This window comes from Pongo abelii, chromosome 2 (assembly GCF_028885655.2).
Source record: "Pongo abelii isolate AG06213 chromosome 2, NHGRI_mPonAbe1-v2.0_pri, whole genome shotgun sequence".
Lineage (NCBI taxonomy): Eukaryota > Metazoa > Chordata > Mammalia > Primates > Hominidae > Pongo > Pongo abelii.
Genome location: NC_085928.1, coordinates 208560001 through 208585456, shown reverse-complemented (window position 1 = coordinate 208585456; position 25456 = coordinate 208560001). Strand labels below are relative to the sequence as shown.

The 25456-nt window shown below is 56.1% G+C and overlaps 1 protein-coding gene across 1 annotated transcript in view; it reads right to left on the bottom strand.

The window, feature by feature from the left end:
- Positions 1–2705: 2705 nt before the first annotated feature.
- Positions 2706–25456, bottom strand: part of LOC129058403 (mucin-4-like) — a 27591-nt gene continuing 4840 nt past the window's right edge. The window contains exons 4-19 of the mRNA XM_063722440.1: positions 24774–25226; positions 23489–24073; positions 22930–23138; positions 22353–22443; positions 21187–21354; positions 20583–20684; positions 20093–20326; positions 17320–17457; positions 15323–15504; positions 11977–12136; positions 10858–11037; positions 10307–10380; positions 7884–7948; positions 7564–7787; positions 5394–5556; positions 2706–3719 (exon numbers count right to left, since the gene is read on the bottom strand). Of these exons, the coding sequence (XP_063578510.1) occupies positions 3515–3719; positions 5394–5556; positions 7564–7787; positions 7884–7948; positions 10307–10380; positions 10858–11037; positions 11977–12136; positions 15323–15504; positions 17320–17457; positions 20093–20326; positions 20583–20684; positions 21187–21354; positions 22353–22443; positions 22930–23138; positions 23489–24073; positions 24774–25226 (3233 nt within the window). The 3' untranslated portion in view covers positions 2706–3514. The remainder of the gene's footprint in view (positions 3720–5393; positions 5557–7563; positions 7788–7883; positions 7949–10306; positions 10381–10857; positions 11038–11976; positions 12137–15322; positions 15505–17319; positions 17458–20092; positions 20327–20582; positions 20685–21186; positions 21355–22352; positions 22444–22929; positions 23139–23488; positions 24074–24773; positions 25227–25456) is intronic.

The following is a 25456-nucleotide window of genomic DNA, read 5'->3' as shown; positions in this document are numbered from 1 at the left end:
GTCGCCCAGGCTGGAGTACAGTGGCGTGATCTTGGCTCACTGCAACCTCTGCCTCCTGGGCTGATTCTCCTGCCTCAGCCTCCCAAGTAGCTGGGACTACAGGTGCCGGCCACCATGCCCAGCTAATTTTTGTATTTTTAGTAGAGATGGGGTTTCACCATGTTGGCCAGGCTGGTCTCGAACTCCTGACCTTGTGATCCATCCGCCTCAGCCTTCCAAAGTGCTGGGATTACAGGCGTCAGCCACCACACCCGGCTAAGTTTTTGTAGATATCCTTTATCAAGTTGAGGAAGTTCCTATTTCTAATTTACTGGGAGTTTTTTTTTTTTTTTTTTTTTTTTTTTATCATGAGCAGGGTTGGATTTTGTCAAATGCTTTTCCTATGTCCACTGATATGATCATGTGATTTTTCTTTTTTTTCTTTTTTTTTTTTTTTGAGACAGAGTCTCGCTCTGTTGCCCAGGCTGGAGTGCAGTGGCGTGATCTCGGCTCACTGCAATCTCCACCTCCTGGGTTCACACCATTCTCCTGCCTCAGCTTCCCGAGTAGCTGGGACTACAGGCGCCCGCCACCACACCCAGCTAATTTTTTGTGTTTTTAGTAGAGACGGAGTTTCACCGTGTTAGCCAGGATGGTCTCGATCTCCTGACCTCGTGAACCGCCTGCCTCGGCCTCCCAAAGTGCTGGGATTACAGGCATGAGCCACCGCGCCTGGCCAATCATGTGATTTTTCTTCTCTAGCCTGTTGATGTAACGGATTGCATTAGCTGATTTTTGAATATTGAACCAGTCTTGCATACCTGGGATAAATCTCCGTTGGTCATGGCCTATAATTCTTTTTACATATTGTTGAACTGTATTTGCTAATATTTTGTTGGTAATTTTTGCATCTATGTGAAAGATATTGGTCTATAGTCATCTTGTAATGTCTTTGTCTAGTTTTGGCATTAGGGTGACAGTGACAAATGACTTAGGAAGTATTCCTCCTGCTTCTATCTTCTGGAAAAGATTGCAGAAAATAGATATTATTTCCCCTTAAATATTTGGTAAAATTCACCAGCGAACTCATCTGTGCTGTATGCTCTCTTCTTGATAAATAAATGCTGTGACTACAGTTTTGTATGGAGACTTCATTACATTTCACTTTGGGGTGTATGAGGGTAAAGCTACAGCTTTGTACATAGGAGAGTGGCTTCACCTATTGGGAGAAGTCATTCTCCATGTAAGTTTGGAGTCTGCTCAGATCAAAGACTGTGAAGGTTAATACTGAGTGTCAACTTGATTGGACTGAAGGATGCAACGTATTGTTCCTGGGTGTCTCTCTGTGAGGGTGTTGGCAACGGAGACTAATATTTGAATCAGTGGACTGGGAGAGGCAGACTCACTCTCAGTCTGGGTAGACACAATCTAATCAGCTGCCAGCATAGCCAGAATAAAGCAGGCAGAGGAATGTGGAAGGATCACACTGGCTAAGACTTCCAGCCTTCATCTTTCTCTCGTGCTGGATGCTTCCTGCCCTCGAACATCGGACTTCCAGTTCTTCAGCTTTTGGACTCTTGGATTTATACTGGTGGTTTGTCAGGGGCTCTTGGGCCTTCGGCCACAGACTTAAGGCTGCACTGTCGGCTTCCCTACTTTTGAGATCTTGGGATTCAGACTAGCTTCCCTGCTTCTCAGCTTGCAGACGGCCTATTGTGGACCTCACCTTGTGATCGTGTGAGTTGATACTCCTTCATAAACTCCCCTTTATATATACATCTATCCTGTTAGTCCTGACCCTCTAGGGAACCCTAATTCAAAGATTTTATATATATATATATATATATATATATATATATATTTTTTTTTTTTTTTTTTTTTTTTTTTTTTTTTTTTTGAGACAGAGTCTTGCTCTGTTGCCCAGGCTGGAGTGCAGTGGCACAATCTCAGCTCACTGCAACCTCCGCCTCCTGGGTTCAAGAGATTCTCCTGCCTCAGCCTCCTGAGCAGCTGGGATTACAGGCATGTGCCACCATGCCCAGCAAATTTTTGTATTTTAGTAGAGACAGGGTTTCACTATGTTGGCCAGGCTGGTCTCAAACTCCTGGCCTCAAGTGATCTGCCCGCCTCGGCCTCCCAAAGTGTTGGGATTACAGGCGTGAGCCACCGTGCCCAACCAAAGATATTCCTTTGGGAGCTTCCTTCAGCAGCACTTACCCACCCGCAGGAATGAGCTTGAACACCTGCTTTGTACCATATGACCTCCTTTCTGACCCATGACTGCATTTTATTGGACCAGGCATAAACAACTGATGTAAATTGGACCAGTCAGATTCTCTCTTCAGGGATTTGGGATTTAGAACTAAGAGGCAGCTACCTAGTTTCTGCATAAAGTTGGAATTGAGATTTTCTAGACACAGGAATTGTGGACCAATTGTGTTGGAGTTATTACACCAGATAGGTGTAAAAGTCCTGCCTGCTGAGAGGATTATGTGGAAGCTGATCAGGTTGCTGGGGACAAGTGGAGGCAGGGTAGAGGTGAAGGGCTGTGGGATGCAGAACCTCAGAAGACTCCATCCGGGGTCCAGGAAAGGACAGAGAAGGTACATTAGGGATCGGGTCCTCCAGATCCAAGGGTGGGGTGATGGCAGGTTTCTTGAGTTGGTCCCTGGAATTGGAGCTGAAATGGTTTAATACCTCTTCCATGAAACACAGGTGGTGGGGACAGCCACCAGACAGAAAAACACACTGTACATTGATCCTTTTATGACTTTTGTGAAATTGATGGACAGGCAGGCAGGGAGGGGTCCTGGGAGAGAGTCTGGGGCACTCCATCTTGGGGTATCTCTTTCGCTCTCCTCCTTAGCGGGCGAAGCTTTGGCCTGTGCTGGGGAGGGGGAAGAAGAAGGTGATGTGGAGCATGAAGCAAGGTTGGGGTGCAGCAGCTGAGGGTTTCCAGCATGGGTAACCGCGCTGATTAGGACTGGATCCAGCTGCCCGTACTGCTCCACCGCCTGCCCAGCACTTAACCTCCACACACTGTGCCCTCTGATGGTTGGGAGAAGCCTGTGCCCAGCTCTTCGGCCACCAGAAGAAAATCAGGAATGGAATTCCTGGTTTTGAAGACACAAAAGGTCAGAGAGACTTTATTTAAATAGAGTTTAATTTGAAGTAAACCAGAGAGTTTTGTGTGCAGAAGCATTTTGCTTAACTTAGGGCCATCACCACATTATGAACTCTTGTGTGTGTGTTTGTGTGTGTGTATGCACGTGCGCGTGCACACGCTAGTGTCCTTCTGTGGGTGTGTCTGCGTAAGGACCCATCCATGCATGTTTGATCTTTATGGCCTCCCCCTGTGCACCTGCGCCTGTGGATAAGGTATAGTCTTGTCTTGATTCCCGGTATTCATTCTCCTTGAAGAATCCTGACAGGCTTCAGTCCCCTTCCCTTTTCCAGTCTCCCAAAAGCAATGGCGCCTTAAGTGTGTGGTGAGGATGAGGTGGGTCTTGAGGTAGCCTAGGCCACAGCTGCCCCTTCAAGGCAAGGCCTCAGCTGAGTTCAGGAAATAGGAGAACCTGGCCCTGGAGCAACCCCAAAAACGCAGGACCACGAACGTCCCGACCCCCAGCAGCAAGAGGCCGCCCAGGGCCCCAAAGAAGATGCCGAAGAACGCGTCGAGTTTCATGCTCAGGTGCTCACAGTGCTCGCCCCAGGCCGTGTAGATGGAGAAGGACACACAGCTGGGGACCAAGAGAGAGAGAGACAGGTGGTCAGAGGCGGGAGCTCAGCCTCCCAGCCCCTTCTCTTCTGCTGGGGAAAAAGAGGTTCTGTAGGAGAGGCTGGGCTCGCCCCACTCTCCGGAGAGACTGAGTCAGCCCTGAGGCCGTGCTGAAGTGAGACCACCGGGCAAAGGAGGCACGTGTGGGCTTTAAAAACATGGGCCTGGGCCGGCGCGGGGGCTCACGCCTGTAATCCCAGCACATTGAGAGGCTGAGGCGGGCGGATCACTTGAGGTTAGGGGTTCGAGACCAGACTGGCCAACATGGTGAAACCCCATCTCTACTAAAAATACAAAATTATCCAGGCGTGGTGGTGCGCACCTGTAGTCCCAGCTACTAGGGAGGTGAGGCAGAATAGCTTGAACCTGGGAGGTGGAGGTTGCAGTGGGCCGAGATTGCAACACTGCACTCCAGCCTGGGGGACAGAGCAAAACTCCGTCTCAAAAAAAAACCAAAAACCTTGTGTGAATTCAGCTGCACGTGCAGTCAGCTGCACCTGGGCAGCAGGGATGCCGGCCACAGATGCGCAGTCACACCCCCGGCCCCAGCCCGGCCCCGCCCCGCGCCGGCCCCAGCCCCAGCCCCAGCCCCAGCCCCAGCCCCAGCCCCAGCCCCAGCCCCAGCCCCAGCCCGGCCCCGCCCCGCCCCTCCCCGGCCCCGGCCCCAGCCCCCAGCCCCAGCCCCGCCCCTCCCCGGTCCCGCCCCGCCCCGCCCGGAGAGCTGGGCCCCGCCCCTCCCTGCCCCGCTCGCGCTCCGCCCACCCCCTCCTTCGGCGGGATCTGGAACTGCAGCTGGCGGAGAGCTCCCAGACCAGGCCTACGTGGGGCCGCGGCTTCCCGCGCTGTTAACCAGCGGAGCCCCGGGGACTGCTGATGAGGGCAGGGGCAAAGGCGCCTCGCTTGACTGAGGGGCAGGGCTGGCCCAGACACAAGACTGCAGGTTCTTTTCCCACAGGGAGACAGCAGGGAAGCAGCAGCCAGATCAGGTGGGAGGGTTTGACTTTGGGCCCTGGCGCGGTGGCTCACGCCTGTAATCTCAGCACTTTGGGAGGCCAAGGTGGACGCATCACCTGAGGTCAGCAGTTCGAGACCAGCCTGACCAACATGGCAAAACCCCGTCTCTACTAAAAATGCAAAAATCAGCTGGGCGTGGTGGTGCGTACCTGTAGTCCCCACTACTCGGGAGGCTGAGGCAGGAGAATCGCTTGAACCCGGGAGAAGGACGTTGCAGTGAGCCGAGAACGCACCACTGCACTCCAGCCTGGGCGACAGATGACACTCCATCTCAAAACATAAAAATGTAAAAAATGTTTGGCTTTGGAAACCATACCCTGCTGCTTAACCTACTGCGTCCCGGGGCAGGTTCCTTGTCATCTCTAAGCTGCAGTTTTCTCATCTTCGAAATGGTTCTGATCCCCTGTCGCTCTTTTGGGTTTCAGAGTTTGTAATATAACGCCTTTATTCTCCACACAGAGCAGGCACTCACAGCTCTCCTTTTCCACTGTCCCCTCTTCCCTGGTCTCTGATCTCTCTCATTACAAAGGGAGCCATCCTAATTCCTGGACCCCTTGCAGTGTCTTGCCCAGCTTGGGTTCCCCAGCACTGTCATCCACCTCCTGGCCACAGCCCTATGCACCTGCAGCGGGGCCCACTGGGCAGGTGCTGGCACTGGCCTCCATGGTGACAGTAGCCCCTACTGCACGGGGACACGCAGGTGAAGCCGCTCTGGGGGCTGTAGACCAGGTCGTAGCCCTTGTAGCCAATGCATTTGAAGTAAGCCTTCAGCGTGCTCACGTTCACTGTCGGGAAGGACACAGATTAACACAGAAAGCAACTGATGAATACTAAATCAATACCTTTTCAGGTATTTATCCTGAGAAATAATTAAAGAAGTGCACAGATACGTATGTCCCTGGACATTCAGATCAGCGTGGTGGATAACAGTAACAACGTTTCAGAAGTGGGGTCTGGTTAAGTAAACTACTGCACATACTTACCAAGGGATGGTGGTTCCCATGGAAAAAGTTTCCTAGGGAAAAAGGTTCCTATGGAAAAAGTTTCCTATGGAAAATGCTTTCCTGAAGAGCACATGCTTTGAGGGTGGCCAGACCTGGGTGGAAACTGAAACTCTACTAGTAACTAGATGTGGAATTCAGGGAACATTCCTTCGCTCTTTCAGCTTCAGTTTCCTTATCTTTAAAAGGAAATGATCATAATAGCACTTATGCTGCTGTGAGATTTAAATGAGATAATGTGTCCACAGTACTCAGTACACTGCCTGACACACAGTAAGCACTCAAAGAATGGTAATGATTATTATAATGTATTTTAAAATGTGACACTATATTCAAACATAACATTATAATATGTCGAATGGGAATATGGACACAATATATGAGACAATCTCTTCACAATTGTTTAACGAGCAGGTTATCCAACATTATGAATGATTTGATCCTTCAATAAAAAATGGATGTATGAAGGTTCCTAGGCATAAGAGAAAGTTCAGAAGGATATGTACGAAATATTGTTGTCTCTCTGGGGATGGGATTACTGGGTTTTTCCTCTTTTCTTTTTGTTAAGTTTGTGTTTCCTAAAGTTTCTGCAATAAGCATACGATGCTTGTATAATAAAAATTATAGGTTTTCCTTAATTGCATAGTCAGGGCTTGCCTCCCTGCACCACCTACCCCAACTCCCCAACATACAGTAGTTCTGAGGGATTTCACCCACTGCTCCGGGAGAGAGCTGGCTTAGCCTGGATTCTGGGAGAAGCTCTTGCTTGGTCCCAGACCCAAGTAAAACAGCAGTTTCTGTTGTGTTTGAGGCGGCCCCTGCCCTGTTCTCTGCCCTATACAGAAAATAGGATGTGTTATTCCTTTGTTTCTCTGACAAGCTTGCCAACTTATTCCTGTTCCGGGAGAACCAGGGGCTGTCAGCACTGAAAGGGGGCTCAGAAATCCCATCTCATTTTCAGATGGGGGTGCTGAGGCCTAGCCTGGGGAAGGTGCTTGGGGGTGTTGAGGCCTGGCCTGGCGAAGGTGCTTGGAGGTGTTGAGGCCTGGCCTGGGGAAGGTGCTTGGGGGTGTTGAGGCCTGGCCTGGCCTGGGGAAGGTGCTAGGGGGTGTTGAGGCCTGGCCTGGCCTGGGGAAGGTGGTGGGGGGTATTGAGGCCTGGCCTGGGGAAGGTGGTGGGGGGTATTGAGGCCTGGCCTGGCCTGGGGAAGGTGCTTGGGGGCGTTGAGGCCTGGCCTGGGGAAGGTGGTGGGGGGTGTTGAGGCCTGGCCTGGGGAAGGTGCTGGGGAGTATTGAGGCCTGGCATGGCCTGGGGAAGGTGCTGGGGGGTGTTGAGGCCTGGCCTGGCCTGGGGAAGGTGCTTGCACAGGGTGACATCATTTCAGGGAGTAGTTGCCTCTGTCCCTGGCTAGTCTCCAGTCTCCAGCTTCATATCCTCCCGCTGGAGGGCAGAGACGATGGGGGTGTCCCTGTGTATGTTTAAGTGCAATGGCATTTTAAGAAAACTATTAGCAATTTTATGAAAATAAATTGCTGCTGTTTTATTAGCAGCCATAGTAAGCAAGGCCCTGGCTGGGTACTTGCTCCGTGAAGCTGTGTACGTGTGACTGCGTTAGCAGCGCTGGCTGCTCCTGCTCTTGAATCTAACAAGCGGCTGGATAAAATGTTCACGTTTTCGCTCAAAACCAAACAAACAGAAAAACTCAATTAGCTTGTTTGTGTGGGCTGAAGCACCTCTGTTTACCCGCCCCCGCAGTGACCCCCATAGTGTCCCCGGAATGGACGGACTCACGGGCTATCACATCGCGCACGTCTTCCCTGGAGATGGGCTGGAAGACCATGTCGTTCCTGGGCTCCTCACTCCTCCATGGAACGTGGTATAAGAACGCCTCCACCACCGCGGCCAGCAGCTGGTTGTTCAGGAAGTTGATGACGGGGCCCCAAGGACGGTACTGGAACTCCGAGATGACCATCCACTGTTGAATGGGGCTTCCCGAGGCCGGTGCTGGGGAATCACTGTGTGGGAGGGCGACGGTGAGGGGGCCTAGGGGGCTAGGGGGCGGGGGATGAGGAAGAGGATCTGGGGGCTCAGGGGGACACAGTCCCACTTACATTCGTTTCACTTCGCTGTTGCGGAGAAAGGCCCGCATGTCCAGGGTCCCCAGTCTGTATGCCACCTAGGCCAGACGATGGCAGATGGGGGTGGGGGTGAGTCCTCATCCAGAGGGGAGACCCCCTCCCACCTTGATGGGTGTATTCATCCCTGTTTCCTCCTGGAACAGGAGCCCCAGGACCCCAGCACCTTCCTCACCCGTCTCTGCACCCTCGCAGTCCAGCCTAGCTCAGTGACTGTCATGGGTCCTTGCTTAATAATGTTTGTTGAGAGTGAAGGGTTTTCCATTCTGTCCCCCTCCTTGACCTCATATGATGAGCGGAGACTCTGACATGAATGGCCCCTGCCTTGCCTCTGACGCGTGACTCATGACCTCCTCCCCAGTATATTGAACATGGGTTGTTTAGACCTAGGAGATGGTCAGGGGCTGGGGGTGTCAAGGTGACTTAGGTGGAGTCTAAACTCAAAGAGTGCATTGTCTGGCGCAGGTGAGAAATGTCAACAGATTTTACTGTGTGGAGTGTGGAGTGGGGAGTGTGGAGTGTGGAGTGGGGAGTAGAGTGGAGTGTGGAGTGGGGAGTAGAGTGGAGTGGGGAGTGGGGAGTGGGGAGTGGGGAGTGTGGAGTGTGGAGTGTGGAGTGGGGAGTAGAGTGGAGTGGGGAGTGGGGAGTGGGGAGTGGAGTGTGGGGAGTGGAGTATGGTGTGGGAAGTGGAGTGTGGAGTGGGGAGTGGAGTGTGGAGTGTGGAGTGTAGTGTGGAGTGTGGAGTGTGGAGTGTAGTGTGGAGTGGGGAGTGTGGAGTGTGGAGTGGAGTGTGGGGAGTGGAGTATGGTGTGGGGAGTGGAGTGTGGAGTGTGGAGTGTAGTGTGGAGTGTGGAGTGGGGAGCGGGGAGTGTGGAGTGGGGAGCGGGGAGTGTGGAGTGGGGAGTGGGGAGTGGGGAGTGGGGAGTGGGGAGTGGAGTGTGGGGAGTGGAGTATGGTGTGGGGAGTGGAGTGTGGAGTGTGAAGTGTAGTGTGGAGTGGGGAGTGGGGAGTGTGGAGTGGGGAGTGGGGAGTGGGGAGTAGAGTGGAGTGTGGAGTGGGGAGTGGGGAGTGGGGAGTGGGGAGTGTGGAGTGTGGAGTGGGGAGTAGAGTGGAGTGGGGAGTGGGGAGTGGGGAGTGGAGTGTGGGGAGTGGAGTGTGGAGTGGGGAGTGGAGTGTGGAGTGTGGAGTGGGGAGTGTGGAGTGTGGAGTGGAGTGTGGGGAGTGGAGTATGGTGTGGGGAGTAGAGTGTGGAGTGTGGAGTGTAGTGTGGAGTGTGGAGTGGGGAGTGGGGAGTGTGGAGTGGGGAGTGGGGAGTGGGGAGTGGGGAGTGTGGAGTGGAGTGGGGAGTGGAGTGTGGAGTGGGGAGTGGAGTGTGGAGTGGGGAGTGGAGTGTGGAGTGTGGAGTGTAGTGTGGAGTGGGGAGTGTGGAGTGGGGAGTGGAGTGTAGTGATGAGTGGGGAGTAGGGAGTGGGGAGTGTGGAATGGAGTGTGTGGAGTGGAGTGTGGAGTGGGGAGTGGAGTGTGGAGTGGGGAGTGGAGTGTGGAGTGGGGAGTGGAGTGTGGAGTGTGGAGTGTAGTGTGGAGTGGGGAGTGTGGAGTGGGGAGTGGAGTGTAGTGGTGAGTGGGGAGTGGGGAGTGTGGAGTGGAGTGTGGGGAGTGGAGTGTGGTGTGGGGAGTGGAGTGGGGAGTGGGGAGTGGAGTGGGGAGTGGGGAGTGGAGTGTGGTGTGAGGAGTAGAGTGGAGTGGGGAGTTGGGAGTGAGGAGTGGGGAGTGCTACGCTTGCAGTAGTAAAATAATCATCATGTTTGAATACCTGTGTGTCAGGCACTGGACTAAATGCTTGACACACGTTCTCATTTAAACGGTGATACGGCCTGTTGACTCAGGTGCTATGATTGTCCCCGTGTTTACAGATGACCTGTTATATGATGTGTCTAGTTAGCACACCTGCTCCAGTGAGGAGCAGAGCAGGGATTCTGATTCTGGGTGTGCAGGGTTCTAGAGCCCCAACCACTCGGCAGTTGTGCCACTTTGCCTGTGACTGAGGTATGGCATGGCAGCCAAGAAGAGGGAGCCGCCCCTTCCCTCTGGGAAGTCAGGGAAGACTCCCTGGAGGTGAAATGTCCTTTAGTTTCTTTCAGATCATAACCAAGATGCTTAGAGGTCTCGGCTGGGGTGACTTGGCACCCTGGCCTCTGCTTATGATGAGTTGAGGTTTCTGTCCTGGGCCTTCCTCACTTCCTAATGCCCTGCACCTCCCATGGGGCAAGAGGCTCCGGCCTCCTCTGGCAGTTGAATCCAGATGGATGACAAGACGAAGGCCGCACAGTGATGGTTCCGCCCTCGCCTGAACCCGCCAAGCGCTCCCTCCCACCCAGAGCTCGGCCTGCAGCACTGACCGAGGCGTTGACCTCTGCCATGGAGGCATTTTCCTCTTCACTGAGCAGGAGCTGGATGACTCTTAAGGGAAGTTCTGGAGATGGGAGAAGCAAATGTATCATCACCCCACGGTTTACCCAGACTTACCCAAAAGTCTGTCGGGCCAGCCCAGGCCGACTGCTCCATTCCAGTGACAGAAGGTCACTGAAGAAACCGGGAGAAGTGGCCCTCAGCCTACATTCCACCCTGACAGAAGGTCGCTGAACAAGCCGGGAGAAGTGGCCCTCACCCTAGCGCTCACTCCACTATGCTCTGGGCCTCCCCGACGCTCATCTCACTGAGCCAGCTGTGAGGTCTCTGCCTCCGTCCTTCCTCCATAGGCCACACAGGCCCGTGGTCCTTGCCGTGACAGCTTTCCACAGCCCGCACCTTACACCATCCCAGAGAAATCTGGAGCTCTGTCCTGTGACCCCAGAGCTTCCTCATCTTCCCCAAAGGTGGGCGGAGTGCGGGGGTGAGAGTGCGGGGCCCAGGCGGGGTGGGGGGTGAGAGGGCGGGGCCCAGGCGGTACCTAGGTGGACAGTTGGACTGAAGTTGTTCCCAGCCAGGAAGCAGCGGCTGTCGGTGAAGGCCGGGGGACAGGTGCACGTGGGCTTACAGCCCAGAGTCTGGGAGATGTAGCAGTGGCCTTGATTGTAGCAGTAATTCACAGGGCAGGACCGGTTCCGACACAGGAAAGAGCTCCCCACAGCTGCAGAGTGAGTAGGGAGGTCAGCAGCAGCGCGCTGGGCAGCAGAGGGACAGCCCAGCCCGTGGAAACCCGCTCCGGGACAGGCTTTCTTTCCCCCACTGTTCCGCTTCGGGCCACTCGGAACCCCAAACCATCCTTCCCCCCTTTTCCAGGCGTTTCTCTGCAGGACAACCCCTTTCCCCGACCAGGCAGGTATTCTTCCACTTCTGGGGAGGGACTGGAGTGTTTCTCAGACCCTCTGCTTCAGAAAGGACCCGAAGGCTGGCAGAGGGGGGCCCCCAGCCGGCTTTCCTCACACCCTCCCCTCTCACGTCCATCTCCTTTTCTGCCTTTATAAAAGCTGCGGTTCTACCCACTCTGGCCTCAGCTCTGAAGGCACAGCGATCTGTAGATTTTATTTGGGTGCCTTAGGGGACTTGGTAAAGGCCTCGCTGTGCTCTCCCTCATCAGGCTCTGGCGGCTCAGAGTGGGAGGGACAGAAGGCTGGGAGGACTGAAAGGGAAAATCAGGCACCTTTGCTGCCGGATCCCCACGCCAGCCCCTCCAAACGTCCTGACTCGTGAGATGCAGAGATCCTGGGCCTCGCGTCTCTGAAGATCCCCAGGGATCCCGAGGACCCAGCTTGCCCCGTTCCCTGGCGGCTGCTGAAGTCTCCTCCCCAAACCATCTTCAGTCTTTCGCTGGGGGCTTCCCCCGTCAATGCCTCAGGGATGCCCAGCCCCGTCCCCTCCCCTATGCCTGTACAACCTCTTCTCCTTCAGCCCCACACCATCCACCACCCCCTTTCCAGGCCTGCCTAGATTTCCCATACCTGCCTAGATTGAGCATTCTAAAGATCTGCTGGAAAAAGGAGAGAAATGGTTTGCCTTTGGCTATCTACACCCTTGGGCTATCAGCTGCTCCCAGAAGCGCCTGCTCCAGGCCCTGTTCCCAGCTCACCCGCACAGTGCCGCCCATCCCCAGTCAGGTTTGGAGGGCAGGCCTCGCAGCCCTTCCCAGGAACGCAGTGGACACTCGGGAAGCACGGCTCCTCACAGGCATCCTCGGTGCGCTCGCAGTAGCGGCCGAAGGTGCCCCCGTCACACTTGCAGCCAGCCACCTGGAGGAGGGTTGCTGATCACGGGCGGCCAGGAGACCAAACTGGGAAGGGCTTCTGGGTGTTTCTGACTGACCCCTTTGGCCTGAGAACCCGTGGACCCTGAGTCATGTCTCAGCCCCACCAGCACCTGCTAAGCACCTTCCTGACCAGGCCGTGGGGCAGCAAGGCCCTGCCTAGAGCCACACGGTAGTCCTGCCCAGTTGGCCTCCCTGGGTCATTGTTTACCCTAACCCCCTGCCTGGCCCTGCACCAGGATCTCAGCCTCTTCCCTCTCACACTCTAGCTCTTTGCCTGAAATCCTTTCTAGAGTAAGATGGGGGATGCATGAATGATTGAAGCATTAATGAATGAATGAATGTATCCGTGTATATATGTATGTATCCATGTATGTATATGTGTATCCATGTATGTATGTATCCATGCATGTATGTATCCATGTATGTATCCATATGTGTATGTATCCATGTATGTATTCATGTATGTATATGTGTATCCATGTATGTATCATGTATGTATCCATGTGTATGTATCCATGTATCCATGTGTGTATGTATCCATGTATGTATCTATATGTGTATGTATCCATGTATGTATCCATGTGTGTATGTATTCATGTATGTATGTGTATCCATGTATGTATCATGTATGTATCATGTATGTATCCATATGTGTATATATCCATGTATACATGTATCCATGTGTGTATGTATCCATGTATGTATCCATATGTGTATCCATGTGTATATGTATCCATGTATGTCCTATTGCTTGACAACTGGATTCCTTATTTATTTTGAGACAGGGTCCCACTCTGTTGCCCAGGCTGGAGTGCAATGTCTTGATCTTGGCTCACTGAAAACGCCACCTCCCAGGTTCAAGCCATCCTCCCACCTCAGCCTCCTGAGGAGCTGGGACTACAGGCATGCACTACCACGCCCACTAATTTTTGTATTTTTCTTCTGCTTTTTTTTTTTTTTTCTAATGAGACAGTCTCGTTCTGTTTCCCAGGCTGCAGTGCAGTGTCTCGATCTCAGCTCATTGCAATGTCCCCCTCCCAAGTTAAAGCAGTTCTTGTGCCTCAGCCTCCCCAATAGTTGAGATTACAGGCATATGCCACCATGCCCAGCTAATTTTTTGATTTTTAGTAGAGACAGGGTCTTGCCATATTGCCCAGGCTGGTCTCAAAGTTCTGAGCTCAAGCAATCCGCCTGCCTCAGGCTCCTATGTGGCCTGCAAACTGGATTTCATATAAGCTGAAATTGACCTCCCTTGCTGACTCCCAAACCAAGAAGACAGAGCCTCCCTGCTGAGCACTGTGAGAAAACGCAGCAGCCAGAACAACAGCTTAGCAAAGGCTGCAGCTCCGAGACCTCACCAAGCTCCCTGCGCTCCCCTTTCTAACTCCCTTACTGAAGCGACTCAGGGAATCTCCCTAAAATGGAATCCTCTAACACTTGCTACTCCCAAGAGTGGATATTTGGGGATCTATGGAATAGCGTATTGATTTCAATCTCTCTTTTTCCCATTGTGTATTTTATCCTTTTCTACCCCCTACCCCACCAACCATCCCTACCTCTATCCCTTTCAAGTACCCATTCTCTGCTCATGCTTCAGAAGGATGTGTGTGTGTGTCTGTGTGTGCGTGTGTGTGTGTGTGTCTGTGTGTGCGTGTGTGTGTGTGTGTAAGTGGTGAAGGAGGTAGTTTTGTTTTGCCAGATAAACACTTTCCTTTCTGGCTCTTCCTTTACAACCAAAAATAAAAATAAAAAAGCAGATAGGACAAGAGTCGTGGAATTAGGCCAAGTATCTTGGCTAGAAACATGGAGAAGTAGTTTCTCCAAACTGGAAAAGATGTTTCTTTTAGCTGGAAGGAGATAGTAAAAGAGAAAGCAAAGGGGCTTGGAGGTGTCAAGATAGAGGGACCCACAGCTCACTTCCCAGCACCGTGATGATGACGTCCTAGGGAGAAATGGCTGTGGGGTGCTTCTAGGCAGACGGGACTGTAAGCGGCCTCAGAAAAGGTGTCCTGTGTTTGAGCAAGGCACAGAAGCAGCAGTGCCTCTCCCTGGGTCTGAAGGGGAAGTGGGGCGGAGCTGTGATGGAAACTGTGTGGACCCAGGCCCAGGGACCCGTGACCACCTTCCACCCCACACCGCAGGGCCCTGTGGGGCGGAGCTGTGATGGAAACTGTGTGGACCCAGGCCCAGGGACCCGTGACCACCTTCCACCCCTCACTGCAGGGCCCTGTGGGGCGGAGCTGTGATGGAAACTGTGTGGACCCAGGCCCAGGGACCCGTGACCACCTTCCACCCCTCACTGCAGGGCCCTGTGGGGCGGCGCTGTGATGGAAACTGTGTGGACCCAGGCCCAGGGACCCGTGACCACCTTCCACCCCACACCGCAGGGCCCTCTGCTGGGCTTCGCCGCAGAGCTGTGGAACTGGGAACCACTGGGCGCTGTGAGAAAGACAGAGGTGGAAGTTTCCTGCCAACCTGGCAGAAGGGGAGGTGGGAGATAAAAATCCAGTTGAACTATAAGCAATAAAGAAAGGTTCTTTCCTCTTTCCTTCCTTCCTTTCTTTTTCTTTCTTCTTCTCCAATATAGTTTCTCTCTCTCTCTCTCTCTCCCTCTGTCTCTCTCTCCCCCTCCCTCTCTCTCTGTCCCTCCCTCTCTCTCTCCCTCCCTCTCTCTCTCCTTTCCTTTCCCTCCTTCTTTCTTTCCTTTCTTTTCTTTCTTTTTGAGATGGAATCTCGCTCTGCTGCCCAGGCTGGAGTGCAGTGGTGCGATCTTGGCTCACTGTAACCTCCTCCTCCCGGGTGCAAGCGATTTTCCTGCCTCAGCCTCCCGAGTAGCTGGGACTACAGGCACCCGCCACTACGCCCAGCTAATTTTTGTATTTTTAGTAGAGATGGGGTTTCACCATGTTGGTCAGGATGGTCTTGATCTCCTGACCTTGTGATCTGCCTGCCTCAGCCTCCAAAAGTGCTGAGATTAAAGGCGTGAGCCACCGCACCCGGCCAGAAAGTTCTCTTTCTTCCCATGTGAGTTTATGGCCTGAGACTAGAATCTGCTCCACCCACCTCCCAACACAGACACACCCAAGACAGGCAGAATCACAGCATCCATTCCACTCCCATTTCCTCTCCCCTCGGCACAGAAACTCCTCACGCGCCTCCCAACACTCACCTCCAGGGAGGAGTTGCCTACCCTGCTGGTCTGGTTGTACGAACACTGGCTCTCTGCATTGCAATGGCAGACCACGGTCCTGGGCTGGAGTGCAGACGCCAAGCCAATCTTGGCACTTCTTGCTAGAATCTCCAGAGTGAATGGCTCCAGCGACTTGGGTGTCCACAGCAACGTGCCATTCTCTGTCCCGGGGAAGATGAGAATGTGGAGAGCTGGGAGACTCCTCAGCTCTGTGGTCTGATGCAACCTCATCTAACACCCTGATTGCTGATACGGGGCTTCCCCCACCCCTCTCAGGCCACCTTCCCCCCTCCCCAGACAAATCTCATTGTCATTTCCTTTGAGCAAGGCTGGTATCGGGGGTGATCTTGGTCACGCTCCCAGCTGGAAGGAGGTGGCACCAGTCCAACATACTGATTGTAGCGGGGAATGCCACAGAGGGGAAAGCAGTTTCCTCCTGAAGAAACCCCAAAGGGCAGCCCTGGCTGGGCTCACACCAGGATGGGACATCCTGGGGGATGGAGGATCAAGGCCAGAATCCTCCAGACACCTCCTCAGGCTGCACTGCCGGCCAAACTGGCTTCACTCTCACAGCAGCCCCATCCTTTGCCCTGATTTCTCACCCACCCCCCACTTCCTGGACCTTTCCCAGACACCCCCTTCAGACACCAGACTGTAGTGAAACGCTACTACATATCTTCTGATCAAATTTATATTTTTCAAGAAAATAAGAAAGTCTCCTTAAAACAGCAGATTGAAAGGAAGTGACAGAGAATAGACGAACGTAATTTCCAGACCATCGTCCTTCAGGGGTGGGGCCCGTGGAGAAGAAAACCTCTCAATGCCATTGTCTCGCACCTGGGAGGACGCACGTGGGGCAAAAGGGATGCAGGCAAAGCAGTCCCTTCTGAGACACGGGGAGAAGGAACATCAGGCAGAGAGGCAAAGAGAACGCAGAATATGCCCCCTGGGGCTTTGATTTAGCCAAGAACAGTCACCCGCAGAATTAGTGCTGGCAACAGACAGAAAGTGGCATCCCTTTGATGCCCTTGGACCCTTTGAATTAGTGCTGGCAACAGACGAAAGCAGCATCCCTTGTGCTTGGGCCCTTTGGCCCTGATCATGGATGTAGGGCTCAGGGTCTCTAACACCTTTACGGAGAGGGAGCGATGGCACTTTACTGGGTCCTAGCCCAGGAAACCAGACAAGGAGAGACACGGCTAGGTAAACATGGTTACCAGACAAAAAGAGCAAGAAAGGTACCAAACAAAAGTATTTTTTATATTTCTTTAAATCTTGTCCTACATTAGATCCTTCCTTTAATAGATATAAAAATGTTGTAAATTGGTCATTTTAAATGTTGCACTTGATTATTCTAATAATTTGGTGAATGCATAATGACTAAAGATGACTGTATATGATCAGATTGAGATTAAATGATCTTCGAATCTTTTTTTTTTTTTTTGAGACAGAGTCTCGCTCTGTCACCAGGCTGAAGTGCAGTGATGTGATCTCAGCTCACTGCAACATCTGCCTCCTGGGTTCAAGTGATTCTCCTGCCTCAGTCTCCTGAGTAGCTGGGATTACAGGCATGCACCACCATGCCCGGCTATTTTTTTGTATTTTTAGTAGAGACGGGGTTTCACCATGTTGGCCAGACTGGTCTCGAACTCCTGACCTCAGATGATCCTCCTGCCTCGGCCTCCCAAAGCACTGGGATGACAGGTGTGAGCCACTGTGCCCAGCCTTGAATCAGTTCTATGTGCCCAGAGTCACTCTAGCTATCTGGCCAAACTGCCATAAGCCCGTCACTACTACTTACTGGGGGGCACCTATTTGAGTTACAGGTATCGCTCCTCAGAAATGCCGGTCCTGGATATTCAAATGAAAGAGTGACAGCAAGTGTTGCTGGGTACAGCAATGCAGAATTTCCCAAAGTTTGACTCTGACCTCATCCCCTACCCACCTCCCCACTCTAACCAGCCAAATATTCTTACCAAAGAGTTTAAAGTCGGTACAGCTGTCTCTGAGCGTGAAGGTGGCATCCTCAGCATTGCTGGTGTACTGAATCTGCGTGGTCTGCCCCTTGTAGGCTTCAACCACACGACCACCATTGATGGAGGGCGGGTACTGATCTGAAACACAAAGAGGGAATGGGAGTTCCAAGGCAGGACAGTCTCCTGCTTTATCAGCCTCCTCTCTTTCTCAACTCTAATATGTATGAGGCATTCCCAGGACTGTGACCCACCTCTGGAAGAAGGAGTTATTCTGTGTACCTGCTCTCGACTGACACACAGCAGGCTGGGACTGTACTGCCCACCTAGCCAAATCTTTAGCCTCTTTCTCTCCCCCAACCTCCTCAAAAAGAGCTCCTCTCAGATTCTTTCCTGGACACGGTGCTATGCTGGGTATGACAAAAAGTGAATTAGAGAGCAGATTTGTTTAGACCATTACAGGGTTGTACCTTTGGCAAAGGACTGAAAACCTGAAGGGTGCTGGGTGTCTCATGTCTGTAATCCCAGCACTTTGGGAGGCCGAGGCTGGCGGATAACCTGAGGTCCGGAGTTCGAGACCAGCCTGACCAACACGGTGAAACCCTGTCTCTACTAAAAATACAAAATTAGTCAGGAATGGTGGCGGGTGCCTGTAATCTCAGCTACTCAGGAGGCTGAAGCAGAAGAATCGCTTGAACCCGGGAGGCAGAGGCTGCGATGAGCCAAGATCGCGTCACTGCACTCCAGCCTGGGCAACAAGAGCGAAACTCCATCAAAACACACACACACACACACACACACACACACACACACAAAACCTGGAGGGTCACATCTAAACGGACATTACATTTGTCCAGAAATAGAGAGGGAGTGAAACCTCTTCACGGGTCTGTTTCTCGGAGCCCTGCCATTTCCATTTCATAGTTGCTTCACGCATTCGTTCAGTCAGTCATTTAACAAATATTTATTGAGCTAAGTGGCTGGCACTGTTCTGGGTGGTGAGGATACAGTCATGAATGAATAATAAAAAAGATACCTGTGAAAATTATAAAATAGGTTGAGTAATTATAAATGCTAAGGAGAAAAAAATAAAGCAGAGAAGGCAAACACGAAGTGTGGGTGAATGTGACATTTTAGACAGGGCGGCCAAGAGAGGCTTCGCCGAGGAGGGTTCATTGGAATGAAGACGTAAAGGAGGTGAGGGGCAAGCGTGTGGCTGTCCGGGGAAGGAAGGGTATTCCAGGCAAGAGAACAGCATGTGTGAAGCCTGGGAGCTGAGCACACCTGGCGTGTTTGAAGAACACAGAGGAGCCTGCGGGGCTGGAGTGGAGGGGGCTGGGAAGTCGTCCAGCACTAGGATTGAGTGGAGGGGGCTGGGAAGGCGTCCAGCACTAGGATGGAGTGGAGGGGGCTGGGAAGGGGTCCAGCACTAGGATGGAGTGCAGGGGGCTGGGAAGGCGTCCAGCACTAGGATGGAGTGGAGGGGGCTGGGAAGGCGTCCAGCACTAGGATGGAGTGGAGGGGGCTGGGAAGGCATCCAGCACTAGGATGGAGTGCAGGGGGCTGGGAAGGGGTCCAGCACTAGGATGGAGTGGAGGGGGCTGGGAAGGGGTCCAGCACTACGATGCAGTGGAGGGAGCTGGGAAGGGGTCCAGCACTAGGATGGAGTGGAGGGGGCTGGGAAGGCGTCCAGCACTAGGATGGAGTGGAGGGGGCTGAGAAGGGGTCCAGCACTAGGATGGAGTGGAGGGGGCTGGGAAGGCGTCCAGCACTAGGATGGAGTGGAGGGGGCTGAGAAGGGGTCCAGCACTAGGATGGAGTGGAGGGGGCTGGGAAGGCGTCCAGCACTAGGATGGAGTGGAGGGGGCTGGGAAGGGGTCCAGCACTAGGATGGAGTGCAGGAGGCTGGGAAGGGGTCCAGCACTAGGATAGAGGGGGCTGGGAAGGGGTCCAGCACTAGGATGGAGTGGAGGGGGCTGGGAAGGCGTCCAGCACTAGGATGGAGTGGAGGGGGCTGGGAAGGGGTCCAGCACTAGGATGGAGTGGAGGGGGCTGGGAAGGGGTCCAGCACTAGGATGGAGTGCAGGAGGCTGGGAAGGGGTCCAGCACTAGGATAGAGGGGGCTGGGAAGGCGTCCAGCACTAGGATGGAGTGGAGGGGGCTGGGAAGGCGTCCAGCACTAGGATGGAGTGGAGGGGGCTGGGAAGGGGTCCAGCACTAGGATGGAGTGGAGGGGGCTGGGAAGGGGTCCAGCACTAGGATGGAGTGGAGGGGGCTGCGAAGGGGTCCAGCACTAGGATGGAGTGGAGGGGGCTGGGAAGGGGTCCAGCACTAGGATGGAGTGCAGGGGGCTGGGAAGGGGTCCAGCACTAGGATGGAGTGGAGGGGGCCGGGAAGGCGTCCAGCACTAGGATGGAGTGGAGGGGGCCGGGAAGGCGTCCAGCACTAGGATGGAGTGGAGGGGGCTGCGAAGGGGTCCAGCACTAGAATGGAGTAGAGGGGGCTGGGAAGGGGTCCAGCACTAGGATGGAGTGGAGGAGGCTGGGAAGGCGTCCAGCACTAGGAGAAGAGCTCTGAGAAGCTGAACTGGGCCGAAGGCCACTGCAAGGATGGAGAGAGCCGGGAAAGTCACTGAAGGGTTTGGGCAGAGGAATAACAGGAGCGAAAGAATCTGCTCAGTGAAAGCAGATGCACAGGGAAAAGCAGGGCCAGGCAAGGGCAGCTCCTCATCTGCTCCCGACTCTGAAAAGGCCCCCCGGGGCCTCGGGCCACTTACTGAGGGTGGCGTTCACCTGCTCGTATTTTTTACTGACTTCCCTCGTGTGACGTCCGATGCTTGCGTTGCGCAGGGCCAGGGTGTCATAGATGCATGAGCTGTCTCTGTCACAGCTGGAGATCAAATCTTCAGCCCAGGAGCTGTTTTTTTGCAGTTGTGAGTAGAAAACAGGGGTGAAGTTGGAAGGCAGCTGGTCATTCCTCTTGCCAAGGAGGCCTGTCCCGTTGATCTGCCCTGTAACACACAGAGCGCGATGGCACCAGGCATGGCACTCAGCCTTATTCCATTTGTGTCCACCTCTACCCCTCACTTTATATGGCTTGGAGCGGGGCGGTGGGAGTGCAGGGCCAGAGCGGTTTCCAGCTTCTGAGTCTGGAAATGCCTGCTGCAGGGAGAGAGGACACTCCACATCCCCCATTCTCTCCTCCAGGTCGAGAGAGGCAGGTGGGCTGGTGGTTGGGGGGACAGTCCTGAGGGGGCCCAGACTCACAGGTCATTCCATAGTGGAAAAGCATCTCCTCAGGGCTCCCTGGGGGAATGGTGGAGCCATTGGGCATCCTGAAGTCGTCCTCCGGATTGTTATTCCAGACCCCTGAGGGACAGAGTGGGAGGTTGGCCACCCTGGGCACGCGGCTGTCCCCTTCCTGGGGAGCATCCGGCGGACGCAGTGGGGAGAAGCCAGGGCCTGGCAGCCTCTGCTCTTGCACCTGCTGTCCGGCCTCCAGGGGAGCTGGGAGGACGGGCCCTCACACCCTGCCCGTCTGCCTTCGGGAGGGGCGGCAGGAAACGCGGGCAGCGATGGAGGAGGACGGGAGGGTGTGGGAAGCAAGAGGAAAGGGAGAAAGGATGGCTGTGCCCCCCGCCTCCCCGGAGCCCACCCCTGATGCTCCCTTAGAGCGGGAGGAGGACAGGAAGGGAGCCTCGGGGGAGGCTGGAGAAGCCCCTCCGCTCCCGGCCTGCTCTGTGCCCCGAGGGTTCTGCTCCAAGGAGGTGGAGAAAGGGAGGCCGAGCAGGGCTGCCCGGGCCGCCGGCGTGGGAGTCCGAGCTCTGGTTGGCTCCGCGGAGCCTCAGAGGCAGATCCGAGCCGCCCTCACCCAGGAGCCCCTCCGTGCGGTTCTGGTACTCGGGCGGGAGGCTGGCGGAGGCGTGGAGGATGTTGGAGAGCGCGATCACCGAGACGGTGGCCCAGCCGTCGAAGCTGGCCGAGACCACGGAGCCGTTGCGGCCCAGGAGGACTCCGGTGGCGTTGAACGTCTCCTGGCCTGGAGCATCCGGAGGCAGCGGAGAGGAAGCCAGGTCGGCACCACGGCCCTCACCAAACCCGCGCCCTGCCTGGCCCGCACCACCCCATCCCCACACCCCCCACCCCTCCCCCACCTCCCCGCCCCCCACCCCTCCCCCACCTCCCCGCCCCCCACCACCACCTCCCCCTACCTTCCCCCACCTCCCCTCCCCCCACCCCTCCCCCCACCTCCCCGCCCCCCACCCCTCCCCCCACCTCCCCGTCCCCTCCCCACCCCCTCCCCCACCTCCCCGCCCCCTCCCCGCCCCCTCCCCCACCTCCCCGCCCCCTCCCCCCACCTCCCCCACCTCCCCGCCCCCTCCCCACCTCCCCGCCCCCTCCCCACCCCCTCCCCACCTCCCCGCCCCCACCCCACCCCCTCCCCACCTCCCCCGCCCCCCACCTTCCCCCATCTGCCCACCCTCCCCACCTTCCCCCACCTCCCCGCCCCCACCCCCTCCCCCTCCCCTACCTCCCCACCCCTCCCCCACCTCTCCGCCCCCCTCCCCACCCGCCCCCCACCCTCCCCACCTTCCCCCACCTCCCCGCCCTCCCCACCTCCCCCCACCTCCCCGCCCCCCACCCCCTCCCCCTCCCCTACCTCCCCACCCCTCCCCACCTTCCCCCACCTCCCCGCCCCCCCACCTTCCCCCACCTCCCCGCCCCCCCACCTCTCCACCCCCTCCCCCACCCCCCACCCCGGCCTTCCACCCCCACCCCCTATCCCCCACCCCGCCCCCGGGGCTGAAGCCGGGAGGGATCCGCACTGGAGGCAGAGAAGAAGCCGGCAAGCTGCAGGCCCCGCTGGGGGGAAAGAGGCTGCACGCTCTTGGCCCTGCACCACCACGCACTGGGGCCTGCACCGCAACGCGCTCGGCCCTGCACCGCCACGCACTGGGCCCTGCACCGCAACGCGGCTTCCCGCCCACCTCACTGCTCCCGGTGCGGGGAGGGGGCGGCCGGCGCTCCCCAGCCTACCTCCGCCGCCTTCATGGTCAGGCTGAAATGTCACAGTCTGGTTATCCAGCAGGACACGGATTGCGTCGTGAGGCTCAAGGGGCCATTGGACCTGGAAGGAGATGGGAGGGGGCCTGAGCCCGACCCGCAGGTGGAGCCGACGCCCAAGAAAGCGGCTGGGGGAGCCCCCGGGCTGGAAGCTGCGCCCTGGGCCGGGAGGAAGGCGCTGGAGGCCGCGGCCCAAGGTGATGCCAGCCGCCGTCTACCGTGTGCTCGGCAGGGCCAGGCATGGTTTTCGGATTATGCCCTTTAGCTCTTACAACACCCCGTGACGCAGGTAATGTCATCCTCATTCTTACTAGGAGAAAACCAAGTTAAGTAGTTTCTTCGAAGCCAAACAGCTGGGAAACCGTGGGGCCAGAGCCCTAATCCACCATCCCCAGGATTTACTCCGGGACAGCTGCGTGGATGGGCTGTGTCCTCCCTCCCTCCTGCCCAGCTTCCCCTCCTTCGCTCTCTTCCTTCTCCTCGGCCTCAGTATGTGGCTGAAGGTCCCTGTGGGTGGAATGAAGGGAGGTCCCCGGCGCCCCTCACTCACCGTGACGGGGCCCAGGCTGCTGGAGCGGTACTGAGCCGCAAAGGCGATGAAGTTGGTGGCCTGGGCTGAGCCAGTCTGGGCGGTGCGGCCCTGCAGCAGGAAGGAGGAGTTCCCGTCCTGGGCCCCGACCAGCAGGAAGTCCCCCAGCCCATTGAAGGTGTAATTGACACCATCCAAGGTGGTGATGTGGGGGTCCCCGAACATCCAGGCTGGAAGGAAAAGAGATGCCGCCTCAGCATGACAAATCATGCGTAGGGCCGAGGTTCCTCCCTGCAGTCGGCTGGGGCACTTGTCCAGGCCGACTCAGCTGGGGAGATGTTCACGGAGCACAGAATCCTCCCCTCAAGCCTCCTTGCATTTTCGTGCCCCGCTATTCTCACTCCTTCCCCAACTCAGGTACAAAGCCCCTCCGCTGACCGTCCGCCCATCACTGGCGTCATCTCCATCTTCCCTTGTGGCCACAGCTCTGCTCCTACTCCTCATCCAGACGCCACCTCCCGGAAGCCCAGAAGGTCCCCCTCCCCAGAGGCTCTTCCTGGGCCTGGGCCCTGTCGCTCACCGGGCCGTGGGGGCCTGTATGTAGCACAGCCCATGCGGGGCCGCCTCTGCTGGTACCGGGCACAGAGGTAGGGCTTGTCACTCCAGCGGCAGCACCAGCTCTGCGGCTCCAGTTCCTGGGCTGCGGAGAAGAGCAGTGAGTTGGGGAGGCTGAGGACCTGGAGAACCCAGCTGGAGAGCTTGGCAGGGCAGGGCGGTGTTGGTGGAGAGCTTGGCAGGGCAGGGCGGTGTTGGTGGAGAGCTTGGCAGGGCAGGGCGGTGTTGGTGGAGAGCTTGGCAGGGCAGGACGGTGTTGGTGGAGAGCTTGGCAGGGCAGGACCGTGTTGGTGGAGAGCTTGGCAGGGCAGGGTGGGGTGTTGGTGGAGAGCTTGGCAGGGCAGGACGGTGTTGGTGGAGAGCTTGGCAGGGCAGGGCGGTGTTGGTGGAGAGCTTGGCAGGGCAGGGCGGTGTTGGTGGAGAGCTTGGCAGGGCAGGGCGGTGTTGGTGGAGAGCTTGGCAGGGCAGGGCGGTGTTGGTGGAGAGCTTGGTAGGGCAGGGCGGGGTGTTGGTGGAGAGCTTGGTAGGGCCGGGCGGTGTTGGTGGAGAGCTTGGCAGGGCAGGGCAGGGCGGTGTTGGTGGAGAGCTTGGCAGGGCAGGGCAGTGTTGGTGGCAAGAGCATGGCTTTGGAATCCAGCATGGCCCTTCTCATGACCTTGGGCAGTGGACAGGGTGCTGTCTCTTTTGCATCATGGGGGCCACTGTGCAGCAGGGCGCATGGTAGCAGCTAAGCAAATTCCTGTGTTGAGGGTGGAGAGCCAAGTACTGCTGCTCTCAACGTGCTGGGAGTGGGGAGGGCATGGCTGACAGTCTGGGAACTGTGGAAACTGCCACGGGACAGGGGAGAGAAGGGGAGGACACAGACCACGTGACCCCACACCCCTGCGCTCTCCAGCTCCCTTGGAGCGTCTCTGTAGGAGCTGACTCTCAGTCTTCCCCCAAACATCCTGCTCATCTGGGTCTACAGGGACGGGGTCAGCCTAGGCGCTCTCTTCTTGCCTGGGGAGATGGCCCCACTCTGGCCTGGGGATGCGGAGCCAGGTATAGAGATGGGGAAAGAGGCACTCAGCTCATACATCCCCGAATGTCCGCTGGTGGGGATGTTGGAAGCTTCCTAACAGTTACCAGATCAGGAAGTGGAGGCCCAGAGAGGGGAAGGGTCTGGGAAGGAATGAGGACAAGAGGCTTCATGCTGAGGATCCCCTGCTTGGCTGGGAGGGTGGGGTTGAGATCTCCACAGACTCACGCACCGAACTGCCAAGGACGCGGCACGTGCCAGCCTTCACGAAACTCTCCCCAGGGCCCGTAGCTGCAGCACACGCCTCCTCGCCAGGAGGTGAAGCTGCACAGCTGCCCGCTGCCGAGGCCCCAGCGACCTGAAACAAGTCCAGTCCCACTCAGGCCCAGGCCAGGGCTGCCAGGGACGGAGCGGGAACCAGCAGGGGCTGTTTCTGGGGAGAGGCTGAGGGCGTGAGCAGAGAGGGTGGTGGGTCGGCTTGTGCTGGGTGGGAAGGAGGTGTCACCTATGCTGACGGGTTGGAATCGTAAGTCCCGTCGTCCCTGCTGCCAGGAACAAGGGCAGGAGACCTGGTTCCAGCCCCAGCTGGGCCACCGAGGCTGGCTCTGCAGCCACTGCAGGCACTCGAGACGGTAGTTGGGCCTTTCTTCCTGGTGTAGCCTGTAGAACTGCAGTCCTCGGAGGCCTGAGGTTGGGGGATGCGGGGGAAAGGGCTTATCCCAGGGCTGGGGCTGCAGGCCCTGTCTTAGCTTTAGGGTCAACCAAAACTCACAAATGCACCCCCTCGTGCCACTTCTCACCTCTCTGGACCCAAGTCAGATGGGCAACAATTCCTCCCCCAAAGCCCCTCGCTTGACTTAGCGTCTGCTTCTGATGACCAAATGTGGTTGCCACAGAACAAATAGAACTGGATTT